We start from the raw sequence: 14063 nt of genomic DNA on the forward strand, positions 1-14063 counted from the left end.
CATAGTGAGGTGAAATGAGAACTTGTCTGTCATCTGAGAAGAGAGAAAGTTTTGTGTGGGGGGCATAGTCACTTTGCCCCCATCTCCCCAGCTACTACTGTGTAGACGGGTTCAATGTTTTCTCTCATCCCCATCTGCCAGTTCCCTCAGCGAACCCACCTGAAGGCTGAGCTAGCAGAAGACCTTCAAAAGGGAAAAGAAACAATTGACCCTAGGCTCAAGCACTTCAAGGGCCCCCGAGGACCAGCTCCATGTCCTCGGGACCACATATGGTGTTCCTGATAATCGTGGTATTTGCTAAGCGCTTACTAGGTGCCAGGCTCTGGGATAGATACAAGATAATCGGGTCGGGACACAGTCCCTTGTCCCACATGGGGCTCACTACCTAAGTCAGAAAGAGAACAGGTCATTTTTTTGTGGTATTTGTTAAGCGCTTACTATGTGCAAAGCACTGTTTTAAGAATCCCTGTTTTATAGACAAGGAAACTGAAACCAAAAGAAGTTAAGTGACTGGTCCAAGGTCACAAAGTGGGATAGTGGCGTGTCCTCGGGCCCCCAGACCTGTGCTCTTTCCACTTAGTCACACTACTTCTGTTCTTCTTTTATATTTGTATGCTGCATTTGAGAATCAGCTGGGTCAGCATTCCCTCCCCTATTCAGAGGACTCCTGTTTATTCCCTGTTGGTTGGCAGGGGGAGAGTCATATGTCCCCCTCCCTACATTGGATGAGGGCATTGCACCCGTGGAGACCCTGGGCCCAGTGGCAAAGTAATAGTTTGGTTCTGCTCTCCACATTACTTTACTTTTTTTTTTTATAATGGCATTTATTAAGCACTTACTATGTGCAAAGCACCGTTCTAAGCGCCGGGGAGGTTACAAGGTGATCAGATTGTCCCACGGGGGGCTCACACTTTACGAGATGGAGAGTTGGGAACAAGGAAAGAGGCATTTTTGATCCTCTGATCAGCTCAAGTCTGAAATGCTTGGGGATAGTAGGAAGAAGAGGCTAGTTTTGGAGAGTATGGAGTGCAGTGAGTGATATTTCAGTTGATCAGTTCTTGAAACATATTTATTAAGTCTTACCATGTGCAGAGCACTGTACTAGGCACTTGGGAGGGTACAATATAACAGAGTATGTGGACACAACAGCTTACAGTTTAGAGGAGACAGACACTAATATAAATAAAAAAATTACGGCTATTACGACAGTATTTGGTAGGCACTTATTATAATAATAATAACTGTGGTATTTGTTAAGCGCTTAGTGCATACAAGGTAATCAGGTTGGGACACAGTCCATGTCCCTTACGGAGCTCACAGTCTTGATCCCCATTTTACAGGTGGGGTAAGTGAGGCACAGAGAAGTTAAGTGACTTGCCCAAGGTCACACAACAGATTTGTGGCAAAGCAGGAATTAAGACCCATGACCTCTGACTCTCAGGCCTGTGCTCTTTCCACTAGGCCATGCTGCGTATCAAGCACTGTTCTACACGCTGGGGTAAATGCAGAACAGGTTAGACTGTGTCACAGGAGGCTCACAGTCTACATTCTGAGGGAGGAGCATTTAATCCCCATTTTACAGATGAGGTAACTGAGGTACAGAGGAGTTAAGTGACTCACCCAAGGTCACACAACAGACAAGTGGCAGAGCTGGGATTAGAACCCAGGTCCTCTGCCCCCAAGGTCTGTGCTCTTTCCACTAGGCCACACCACTTCAGGATCCACGTTACCTGTCAGGAGACTGTAAACACATTCTGGGCAGGGAATGTGTCTTTTTACTGTTGTTACTGTAGTCTCCCAAGCGCTTAGTACAGTGCTGTGCTCACAGTAAGCACTCAATAAATACAACTGAATGAATGAAAGCCTCCCCAAATGCCCTGGTAAGGCACACCAGGACCAAACTTCAGGCACCACAAAAGGAAAAAAAAAAAAACCAGACCAAGGAAACCAAGCAGCCCAAGTGAAGTTGAAACTGAAGATGGGGCAGAGAAGGGTCTCATATATCTGCTAATTAAGCATCTAGAGATGAGTGGAAATGGAGCCCAGTGGGATAAACTTTATGAACTCTGACTGTGTTTAAAGGCAGTTATAGCAAGGGGGGCTGATAGGAGGAAGGAGAGCTCAGCCCCTGACTTCTCAAATGCATCTCTTGGTCTCAGATGAATTTCCAAAGCCCTGCAGCAGTGACACCGGGGCTGCACCCCTCTCTGCTCATCCAATAATAATAATAATAATAATAATGACATTTGTTAAGCGCTTACTATGTGTGGAGCATTGTTCTAAGCACTGGGGGGGGGATACTAGGTGATCAGGTTGTCCCATGTGGGGCCCACAGTCTTAATCCCCTTTTTCCAGATGAGGTAACTGAGGCGCAGAGAAGTTAAATTACTTGCCCAAAGTCACACAGCTGACAAGTGGCGGAGCCAGGATTAGAACCCATGACCTCTGGCTCCCAAGCCCGTGATCTTTCCATTGAGCCACGCTGCTTCTCATCCTGAGTTGCCCCACTCCCGGCAGCAAATGGCTGTGCCAGTTTTCCTTTGTGTCTGCCGCGAGGGCTTTCACTGATCATTGGGTGCGTTTCTCAGACCAATTTCCAAATTCCTCCCTCCCTCCCGTCCAGCAAACTGGAAGGAGGTTTTGCAGAAGCACATCAGTCCAGACCAGCTCCCTGTGGAGTACGGGGGAACCATGACCGACCCGGACGGCAACCCCAAGTGCAGAACCAAGGTATAGGGCTCACGAGGGCTGGGAGGGATGCGGGGAGAAGAGGGTGGGACAGGAGCAGAGCCCACACCCCGCTTCACCCTGTCTTTGTCCTTCAGATTAACTACGGGGGTGACATCCCCAAGAAGTACTACGTGCGGGACCAAGTGAAGCAGCAGTACGAGCACTCGGTGCAGATTAGCCGGGGCTCCTCCCATCAGGTGGAGTACGAGATCCTCTTCCCCGGCTGTGTCCTCAGGTAGGGACCGGGGCGGGGGGGGACACGGTCACCCCCTCAGGAGCCCCGTTACCCCCTCCCGGCCTAGCCGGTGTTGGGAGCTGTGGGTTTGTGGCACCAGGGATGACCAGGCCAACGGGAGATCTGGATAAAGTCTCCGTACCCTTTCAGGTGGCAGTTCATGTCGGAAGGGGCTGACATTGGCTTTGGAGTTTACATGAAGACAAAAATAGGGGAGCGGCAGCGAGCTGGGGAGATGACTGAGGTCCTGGCCAACCAGAGATACAACGCTCACCTGGTCCCAGAGGATGGGACCCTCACCTGCAATGAACCCGGGATCTGTAAGTGTTGCTCTGTCCTGGAAATGCCCAAGATGCTCTGTGCTCCTCCAAGGGATGCCCAGTCTTTCCTTACGATTCTTTCCCTCTCGGCGCATCCCAGATTCATTCATTCATTCATTCGATCGTATTTATTGATGATGATGATGACATTTACTAAGCTCTTACTATGTGCAAAGCACTGTTCTAAGCGCTGGGGAGGTTACAAGGTGATCAGGTTGTCCCACGGGGGGCTCACAGTCTTCATCCCCATTTTACAGATGAGGTAACTGAGGTACAGAGAAGTGACTTGCCCAAAGTCACACAGCTGACAAGTGGCGGAGCCGGGACTCTGTATGGTGGGGAATAGAGAAGAGAGAGGCAAGGGACGGATGGATGGACAAGACGGATTAGTGCCCGCTCGTCCAGATTGCTAGAGAGAGAGAGATTCTTACTGCTCGTGTTTTGGAAGAGCACCGGAGCCCTGGAGCGCTTATTGAGCTTATTGAGCGCTTACTGTGTGCAGAGCACTGTACTAAGCGCTTGGGAAGTACAAGTTGGCAACATATAGAGACGGTCCCTACCCAACAGCGGGCTCACGGTCTAGAAGGGGGAGACTGTGAGCCTTTCACTGTGAAGGCAGTAAGGGTGAAAAGACCAGAGCTGAATCAGGAACCAGAAGACCAGGTGGCCTTGGCTACACATTTCTGTTTGCCTCAGTTTCTACTGGAAACAGGCAGGAGGAACCTGTTGGGTTGGGAGAGAGGGTATGAGGCTCAAAGGCAGAAAGCTGAAGTGTTTCAGACTGGTCTGCCCCGAAACTCCTGCTTCCCTACAGTGTGTTAAGGTGGAGATGAAGATTCCCACTTTTTAAAGTCCCAAAGTTTGCTTCTTTTGGGTTTTTTTTTTATCAGTGGCATAGCTATAGAGAGCGATGGAAAGTTAGTGCTTAGAGCAGGACCCCAGAAAGAGGGATCTCTCCCTGGATATGATGATTATGATGATGAGAGAAGCAGCTGAGAGGTCCATCTCCAAGGCAGCAGCACAAGGAGAGCACAATATCTCTCTCTTCACCCACACACTTCTGACTGCTAGTCTCAGCAGTCTCTGCCCCCACTTCAGCCCCTCATCCCCCTGTGTCTTTCTGTGCCTTCCTGCAGCCTCTGCACAGCTCTCCCACCAGCTCCTCAACCACCTGAAGGCCCCACGTCTCTCTCCTTTCCCCCTGCCTCCCCACCTCAGTCGCTCTCCGAAGGTTTGTTTAGCTTGGTCAAAGAACACAGTCCCAAAAGGAACGTCTCGAGAACGGGGGATCGATCTTATAATTAGGAGGAGGGGACCTGGGGGAGAGGAGGTGTTTTGCACTCCAATGATACCAAACCCAGACCCGTCCAGCCCCTTTGATCCTTGAAGCTGTGTGTTTTACACTCGAGAGGTTAGGTAGACTAACCTACCTAACCATCATCCCGCCATCGACCCCCGGCCCACGTCATCCCCCAGGCCTGGAATGCCCTCCCTCTGCCCCTCCGCCAAGCTAGCGCTCTTCCTCACTTCAAGGCCCTGCTGAGAGCTCACCTCCTCCAGGAGGCCTTCCCAGACTGAGCCCCTTCCTTCCTCTCCCCCTCGTCCCCCTCTCCATCCCCTCCATCTTACCTCCTTCCCTTCCCCACAGCACCTATATATATGTATATATGTTTGTACATATTTATTACTCTATTTATTTATTTATTTTACTTGTACATATCTATTCTATTCTATTTTGTTAGTACGTTTGGTTTTGTTCACTGTCTCCCCCTTTTAGACTGTGAGCCCAATGTTGGGTAGGGACTGTCTCTATATGTTGCCAATTTGTACTTCCCAAGCGCTTAGTACAGTGCTCTGCACATAGTAAGCGCTCAATAAATATGATTGATTGATTGATTGATAGACTCACCTCAATTTCTGAGGTAGAAAAGGCAAAGCTCATCCAAGGGTCAATCTTTGCCTTACCTCAGGATGTAAAGTCAGGGTCAGAGCTATCCTCCCCAGAACCAGAACTTAGCAAGTGATTCCTTTTGAGCCCAGTAAGCCGGGAAGTCAACAAATGGGGCAGATTAACTCAAATCTTCACTCCCACTGGGCCTTTCCTTGAGTGGACCGTTTGAGTTCTGGGGCCTTGTTCGTACCTTCGTCTCTGAGCCGCCCGCTTCCCACACCTGGGATTAGAAGTGCGGCCCTCCCCCGTCCAGGTTCTCAGGTGCAGTGACAATGAGATGGGATCAACCATTATTTGATGATGCGGTTTGGGCAGGTGCCCGGTGAAAAGAGGCATTAGATTTCAAGCTCGTTCGGAAGGAGGGCGGTTCTCATGAAGAGATGGGAGAGCAAAAAACACAACTGCCTCTTTCAAGGCCATGCCTACCCACTCCACGCAAGAGAAACTTAAATCCTGTTTCATCTTGCCGGTAAATCTTGAACCCAACCCTATTCCTGGTAGAATAATACTTGGGTTATCCAGAAATTCCTCCCCACTGGCTTGAATTCCAACAGAGCCCCAAGTCGGGGAGAGGGACAAACTACGGGCAATTATTTCACTTCCAAACTCTTGAAACAGGTCTGAAAATGGTCTGAGAGCTCAAAGATATCCACTCGGGCACCTCTGTGCTGCTGGGGCATACATTAGTAGGGGCGGAAGCAGTGAGCTCAGTGTTATCAGAGGATCTGGTCTGGGGAGAAATTAATCTTGTAAGTTTCAGCCTTGGAATTCTAGGACTAAGAGGGCAGAGCCCTGCCAAGGATAGGGAAAGACCAGAGAGGAGGAATCAACCTTAAATTTCAGAATACACTTAGGGGAGTGGCTGTAAATTTCTGGAGAAGAGAACACACCTGGAAGGATTTGCCCCCTTTGACAATCAAGGAGCCCACCTGTTGCCTAAAATTGCCACCTGTAGACCAGTATTTCTGGGATTATTGCCATCCTTTGCCATGGTCTTGTTGGCCTGAGAAAATCTGCCTCTGCTAACCCTCTGCTCTTGTCATCCCCTCTCCTTATGTATTTATGGAAGCAGCGTGGCTCAGTGGAAGGAGCACGGGCTTTGGAGTCAGAGGTCATGGGTTCAAATCCCAGCTCTGCCAGTTGTCAGCTGTGTGACTTTGGGCAAGTCACTTAACTTCTCTGTGCCTCAGTTACCTCATCTGTAAAAATGGGGATTAAGACTGTGAGCCCCCCATGGGACAACCTGATCACCTTGTAATCTCCCCAGTGCTTAGAACAGTGCTTTGCAAATAATAAGCGCTTAATAAATGCCATTATTATTATTATTATTATTATTATTATTATTAAACCCTCCTGTGTGTAGAGCGTTATACCAAGCCCAAGAGAGGAATACAATGGAGGAAAAAGATAGTCACTGGCCCTCACAGGGGCTAACAGTCTAAGGAACACAATCCCCAAACTTTCATTCCTTGACACCAGCCACCCTCAGCTGACTTTCTCTCGAGGAGGCCTGCCCAGTACCTCTCAGTGTCTAAAGTGTATCTCGCTAGCAGTCGTGGGTCAGGTAGCGCCCGGGGGGTACCTCTGTAGCCTCCCCTCCAGCAGAGAATAGAAACCAAAGGTCCCGTGTAACACCATCAAGATGCATGTGTGAACATACACAGAGAAGCACTGTGGCCTAGTGGATAGAGCATGGGCCTAGGAGTGTGGAGGACCTGGGTTCTAGTCTCAGTTCTGCCACTTGAGTTGGACGGGTCACTTAACTTCTCTGTGCCTCAGATACCTCATATGTAAAGTGGGGATTAAGACTTTGAGCCCCACGTGGGACAAGAACTGCGTCTAACCTAATGAGCTTGTATCTATCCCAGCACTTAGAACAATGTTTGGCACATAGTAAGTGCTGCAGAAATACTATTATTATTATTACTGTTATACATGTGCATATCCCAGCCCTACTTCGACTTTACTTGAAATGCATCCTGCCTTGTTAGCCTTGGGTAGACCAACCTGAATACATAATTGTCTGTTTCCTCAGATGTCCTGCGATTTGACAACACCTACAGTTTCATCCATGCCAAGAAGGTCAGCTTCACAGTGGAAGTTCTCCTTCCGGACAAAGCCTCAGAGGAGAAAATGCAGCAACTGGGCAACAAAAAGCTCACGGCTACCCAGCAGTAACTCCTCTGTCCTCACCACACCTGGGCTCCCTCTTCTTCTCAAAATTGTTTCATGCTCCTTGCGGTTTCCTCCAACCCAGCCCCCTGCAGCACTAAAAATCCGGACTAGAGCTGCCCCAGGGGAAAGACTTCCTTAGCTGTGGTGAAGCCAGGGGAGCTCTGGGGACCTTCAATATGGAGGTTGGGCAGCTAGTGGTGGGGGGATTTGTAGGTAGTTGTGGCCAAAGTGGCTCAGCATGGGCCCTCTCGTCCCCCAAATTGACAAAAGTTCCTTGAAGGCTGAGCACTGGCCACTTGGGACCCATCTGTCTTTTGACTTGTGCCAATTTGGTTTATTCTAGGCCTGCTTGAAGCAGGCGGCCGGACCGAGGAGAGCACTTTAAGTGCCAGTTTGGAATAGGGGAGAAGGAAGGGGCTTGGCAAGGATTAGGGTTAGACTTCTGGGAACCCAGCTTCGGGGTGTCAGCTTGCCTGTTTTCCCATTTCCATAGGTAGCTGAGGATAAGTAAAGATTGGAAGAGGGCCTCCAAGTCAGGGCCACCTCCTGGCTCTTGTGGCAACCCAGACCTCCCCTACAAAGGATATGGGAACGATGGGAGAAGGAAAACAGGCAGTCCTCATCTGAGACTCTCAGAAGTTCCTTCCTTGGGAAAATATACTTTACTAATTAATACTGATAATGAACGTTACGGCTTCTGATGGCCAGAGTATAAGGACCTGCCCTATAGGAATACTAATTATAATTGTGGTATTTAAGCAGTTCCTTGGTGCCAAGCATTTGTTAAGCACTGAGGAAGATAAAGGAAAATCAGATAGAACACAGTCCCTGTCCTACGTAGGACTTAAAGTGTAAGGGGGTCGGGGTGACACGGGTATTTTATTCTCATTTTACAGGCAGGGAAGCTGAGGCACCGAAAGATTAAGTGACTTGCCCAGGGACACACAGCAGGGAAATGGTGGAACCGGGATTAGAACCCAAGTAGAGGCCCCCAGAATTTCGGACCTCTCTACAGAAGATGGAAGGACAAGTACAAAGAGCCAAGTGGTGAAAACCAAGGGGCAGTGAAGTAAAAGGCCGCTTCAAGAAGCCCCTTTTATTTTCAGCTCCTGTTCACTGCCCCTCACCTATCAAGTAACTTGGCTTCGGCATCTCCAAAGTGAGGCTGACAAACCACCATCCCATTTAAAGATTGGAGCCTCTTGATCCTGTAACCGTCTTCCATCCAGATCCCAGTAGTTGCAGGTAGAGGCAGGAGGAGAGGGCTCATCTACATGAAATCTATGATCCAAGAGCTAGGTTATGCAGGGTTGGGACCTGTTCGAGTTTTGCAATTCACGGGGGTAGGAGGAGAAAGATTCACAATCTCCCAGTCTTTTCCCGTAGGGTGGAGAAATATTTCTTCCCCCCAGAAGTTCATTGGTAGGAAACAGGGTTAGAAGAGGCAAGTGGGAGCTTGTCAGGGGCGGGAGGCTGATTTTCCCTATACTGAAGGGCACTAATTCTCTCAGCAATTGCAGCACTTGCCCCTCTCCCCCTGCCACATTCTGAGTCAGTTGATCATCGATGAATATTTATTGAGCACCTACATAAGGGGAAGGAGCTCTCCTCTGTAGCACAGAAAAGGCATCACCCCTGTCCTCCGGGAGCTTACTTGCCCTGAGAAATTAAGGGCTTTCTCCGGACTTCCATCTGAGTGTAGAGTAGCAACTGGGGGCACCGTCTATTGGTGCCTCGCCCCACTCAGACACTTGATTTCTGGTCACTGTTGGATAGGGACCGTCTCTATGTGTTGCCAACTTGTACTTCCCAAGCGCTTAGTACAGTGCTCTGCACACAGTAAGTGCTCAATAAATGCGATTGACTGATTGGTCCACCAGATGTTCCAAACTGACCCTAAGTAACCTCATTTCTGAATTCTAAAACTGAGGCGGGCAAAGCCCTCGCTGTTTGTAATACTAATAATAATAATAATGGTGATATTTGTTAATCAATCAATCATATTTATTGAGCGCTTATGGTGTGCAGAGCACTGTACTAAGCGCTTGGGAAGTACAAGTTGGCAACATATAGAGACGGTAGGAGGTAAGGCGGGGGGTTGGAGAGGTGGAGGAGGGGACTCAGTCTGGGAAGGCCTCCTGGAGGAAGTGAGCTCTCAGTAGGGCCTTGAAGGGAGGAAGTTAAGCGCTTACTATCATCAATCGTATTTATTGAGCGCTTACTGTGTGCAGAGCACTGTACTAAGCGCTTGGGAAGTACAAGTTGCCAACATATAGAGACAGTCCCTACCCAACAGTGGGCTCACAGTCTAAAAAGTGGGCTCACAGTCTAAAACTATGTGCTTACTATGTGTCAAGCGCTGGGGTAGGCATAAGATCATCATCATCATCATCCATCGTATTTATTGAGCGCTTACTATGTGCAGAGAACTGTACTAAGTGCTTGGGAAGTACAAGTTGGCAACCTTATAGAATCAAGTTGGACACAGTCCCTGTCCCCACGGGGGGCTCATAGTCCTAATACCCATTTTCCAGATGAGGGAACTGAGGCCCAGAGTAGTGAAGTGACTTGCCCAAGGTCACACAGCAGACAAGTGGTGGAGTTGGGATTAGAACCCAGGTCCTGCCGACTCCTAGGTTCGTGCTCTACCCACCAACCAACCCATGCTGCTTCCCCTCCTGTTCAGGGGGCCATAGAGGTTGGGAAAAGGCAACTGAACCAGCCAGGATGCACCCCTTGCCCCGGAAATGGGTACGGGAGGGCAGGGCTTGGAATCTCCAATGGGAAAATTAACCGCTGAATAAAAATGTTATCTGCCTCAGCATCTGTTTGAACCGCCCACCGCCCCTTCCGCTTCCCTCAGAGCTGGTTGATTTAAGCGAGTCATCCCCGCCATATTTGCCCGCCCAAAAAAAAATGGCGCATGCGTATTGCCTTCCCTTCTTCCCCCACGGAGACGGTCGCTCCCCGGAGGGAGGGTTTGGCTGCTGATTGGCTGGGCGGGTCGCTGTCCTCGGCTATGATTGGCTGGGCGGGTGGCTGCCTCGGCTGTGATTGGCTGGGCGGGTGGCTGGCCCCGGCCGTGATGGCTGGGCGGGAGGACGGGCCCGGCCTCCGCCATGTTGGAGGGAGGAGGGTGGCCTTGGCCGCCTCACGGGGAGGGCAGCCATCAGACGGGCCCCGTTGCCATGTAGATAAATGGCTCATGTATATTTCATTTCCCTTGGTTTCGAGGGCTAATTATCTCCTGATCCAATTGAGAAAGCCGGGAGAATCAATCAATCGTATTTATCGAGCATTTACTGTGTGCAGAGCACTGTACTAAGCGATTGGGAATTACTAGAGACAGTCCCTACCCAACAGTGGGTTCACAGTCTAGAAGGGGGAGACAGAACAAAACCAAACATACTAACAGACGGCAGTCACGTAATTCAATCAATAAATTGTATTTATTGAGCGCTTACTGTGTGCAGAGCACTGTACTAAGCGCTTCCTGTAATTCCAGGGACCATCCTCTAATTCCACTTGCAGTCTGCATGGGGCTCCTGGTCCCCACCCGCTGTCGTGACAGTCGTGACAGTGAAGCAGCGTGGCTCAGTGGAAAGAGCCTGGGCTTTGGTCATGGGTTCAAATTCCGCCTCCGCCAATTGTCAGCTGTGTGACTTTGGGCAAGTCAACTTCCCTGGGCCTCAGTTCCCTCATCTGTAAAATGGGGATTAAGACTGTGAGCCCCACGTGGGGCAACCTGATCACCTTGTATCCCCCCAGCGCTAAGAACAGTGCTTCGCACATAATCAATCGTATTTATTGAGCGCTTACTGTGTGCAGAGCACTGTACTAAGCGCTTGGGAAGTACAAGTTGGCAACATATAGAGACGGTCCCTACCCAACAGCGGGCTCACAGTCTAGAAGGGGTAGACAGAGAACAAAACAAAACATATTAACAAAATAAAATAAATAGAATAGATATGTACAAGTAAAATAAATAAATAGAGTAATAAATACGTACAAACATATACATATATGTTTGTAGCGCTTGACAAGTACTATCATTTTTATTATTATTATTATCTGTTAACGGCACTTCCCAGCATGGCAGACGGGAGCAGCGCCTTGGAGATAATAATAATAACAATAATCCTTCAGCAACAGCTCCAGCTCCCAGTTCCCTGGGCCGGCCAGAACAAGGAAAGGGGCCCAAGCGTCCTAATCATAATAATAATTGGGTTTTCAATCAATCAATTAATCAATCGTATTTATTGAGCGCTTACTGTGTGCAGAGCACTGTACTAAGCGCTTGGGAAGTACAAGTTGGCAACATACAGAGACAGTCCCTACCCAACAGTGGGCTCACAGTCTAGAAGGGGGAGACAGAGAACAAAACTAAACATATTAACAAAATAAAATAAATAGAATAGATATGTACAAGTAAAATAGAGTAATAAATATGTACAAACATATATACATATATACAGGGTTTGTTAAGGGCTTACTCTGTGCTGGGTCACTGTACTAACCGCTGGGGTGGATACAAGCAAATCGGGCTGGACACAGGCCCTGTCCCATGTGGGGCTCACAGTCTCCACCCCCATTTTACAAGCGAGGTAACTGAGGCACAGAAGTGAAGTGATAAGGGGTGGAGCAGGATTAATAATAATAATAATAATAATGGTATTTGTTAAGCGCTTACTACGTGCAAAGCACTGTTCTAAGCGCCGGGGAGGTTACAAGGTGATCAGGTTGTCCCACGGGGGGCTCACAGTTTTCATCCCCATTTTACAGATGAGGCAACTGAGGCACAGAGAAGTGACTTGCCCAAAGTCACACAGCTGACAGTGGGCGGAGCCGGGATTTGAACCTGTGACCTCTGACTCCAAAGCCCGGGCTCTTTCCATTGAGCCACGCTGCTTCTCATGATTAGAACCCATGACTTTCTGGCTCCCAGGCTGGGGCGTCCTGGCCCTCCAACTTCTGACCGGGCTAACTGGTGGCATACCCGGACTGCCCGCTTCATATTCCTTCTGAAGCAGCGTGGCTCAGTGGAAAGAGCCTGGGCTTTGGAGTCAGAGGCCATGGGTTCAAATCCTGACTCCACCACTTGTCAGCTGTGTGACTTTGGGCAAGTCAATTCACTTCTCTGGGCCTCAGTTACCTCATCTGTAAAATGGGGATTAAGACTGTGAGCCCTCCACAGGACAACCTGATCACCTTGTAACCTCCCCAGTGCTTAGAACAGTACTTTGCACATAGTAAGTGCTTAATAAATGCCATTATTATTATTATTATTATTCTGACACCAGTGGGAGGGCCAGTTGGAGGCTATTGACTTTTGGGCAACAGTTGTCAATCAATCCTATTTATTGAGCACTACCTGTGTGCAGAACACTGTATTAAGCGCTTGGGAGAGTACTAATAATAATAATAATAATTAAGCACAGGCCTAGGTGTCAGAAGGTCACTAGTTCTAATTCAGACTCCTCCACTTGTCTGCTGTGGGACCTTGGGCAAAATCACTTATCTTTTCTTTGCCTCAGTTAACTCATCTGTATAATAGGGATCGAGACCGTTAGCCCAATGACTTGTACTTCCCAAGCGCTTATTACGGTGCTCTGCACACAGTAAGCGCTCAATAATCAATCAATCGATCGTATTTATTGATACCTCTTTATTGATTCCCCTTCCTTCCTCTCCCCCTCGTCCCCCTCTCCATCCCCCCATCTTACCTCCTTCCCTTCCCCACAGCACCTGTATATATGTATATATGTTTGTACATATTTATTATTCTATTTATTTATTTATTTTACTTGTACTTATCTATTCTATTTATTTTGTTAGTATGTTTGGTTTTGTTCTCTGTCTCCCCCGTTTAGACTGTGAGCCCCCTGGTGGGTAGGGACCGTCTCTATATGTTGCCAATTTGTACTTCCCAAGCGCTTTGTACAGTGCTCTGCACCTAGTAAGCGCTCAATAAATACGATTGATGATGATGTGCAGAACACTGTACTAGGCGCTTGGGAGAGTAATAATAATAATAATAATTAAGCACAGGCCTGGGTGTCAGAAGGTCACGAGTTCTAATTCAGACTCCTTCACTTGTCTGCTGTGGGACCTTGGGCAAAATCACTTATCTTTTCTTTGCCTCAGTTAGCTCATCTGTATAATGGGGATCGAGACCGTTAGCCCAATGACTTGTACTTGCCAAGCGCTTATTACGGTGCTCTGCACACAGTAAGCGCTCAATAATCAATCAATCAATCGTATTTATTGATACCTCTTTACTGATTCCCCTTCCTTCCTCTCCCCCTCATCCCCCTCTCCATCCCCCCCATCTTACCTCCTTCCCTTCCCCACAGCACCTGTATATATGTATATATGTTTGTACATATTTATTATTCTATTTATTTATTTATTTTACTTGTACTTATCTATTCTATTTATTTTATTTTGTTAGTATGTTTGGTTTTGTTCTCTGTCTCCCCCGTTTAGACTGTGAGCCCACTGTTGGGTAGGGACTGTCTCTATATGTTGCCAATTTGTACTTCCCAAGCGCTTCGTACAGTGCTCTGCACCTAGTAAGCGCTCAATAAATACGATTGATGATGATGTGCAGAACACTGTACTAGGCGCTTGGGAGAGTAATAATAATAATAAT

At 48.3% G+C, this 14063-nt stretch overlaps 1 protein-coding gene across 4 annotated transcripts in view; it reads left to right on the top strand.

Moving 5' to 3' along the window:
* The window catches only part of SEC14L2 (SEC14 like lipid binding 2), a 31455-nt gene extending 22035 nt beyond the window's left edge, over positions 1-9420 (top strand). For all 4 annotated transcript variants that reach the window (XM_038763499.1, XM_038763501.1, XM_038763503.1 and 1 more), the window contains 4 exons: positions 2624-2730; positions 2826-2965; positions 3116-3285; positions 7272-9420. In XM_038763499.1, coding sequence (XP_038619427.1) covers positions 2624-2730; positions 2826-2965; positions 3116-3285; positions 7272-7414 — 560 coding nt within the window. In that variant the 3' untranslated portion in view covers positions 7415-9420. The remainder of the gene's footprint in view (positions 1-2623; positions 2731-2825; positions 2966-3115; positions 3286-7271) is intronic.
* Positions 9421-14063: the final 4643 nt, after the last annotated feature.

Source organism: Tachyglossus aculeatus, chromosome 21 (genome assembly GCF_015852505.1).
Source record: "Tachyglossus aculeatus isolate mTacAcu1 chromosome 21, mTacAcu1.pri, whole genome shotgun sequence".
Lineage (NCBI taxonomy): Eukaryota > Metazoa > Chordata > Mammalia > Monotremata > Tachyglossidae > Tachyglossus > Tachyglossus aculeatus.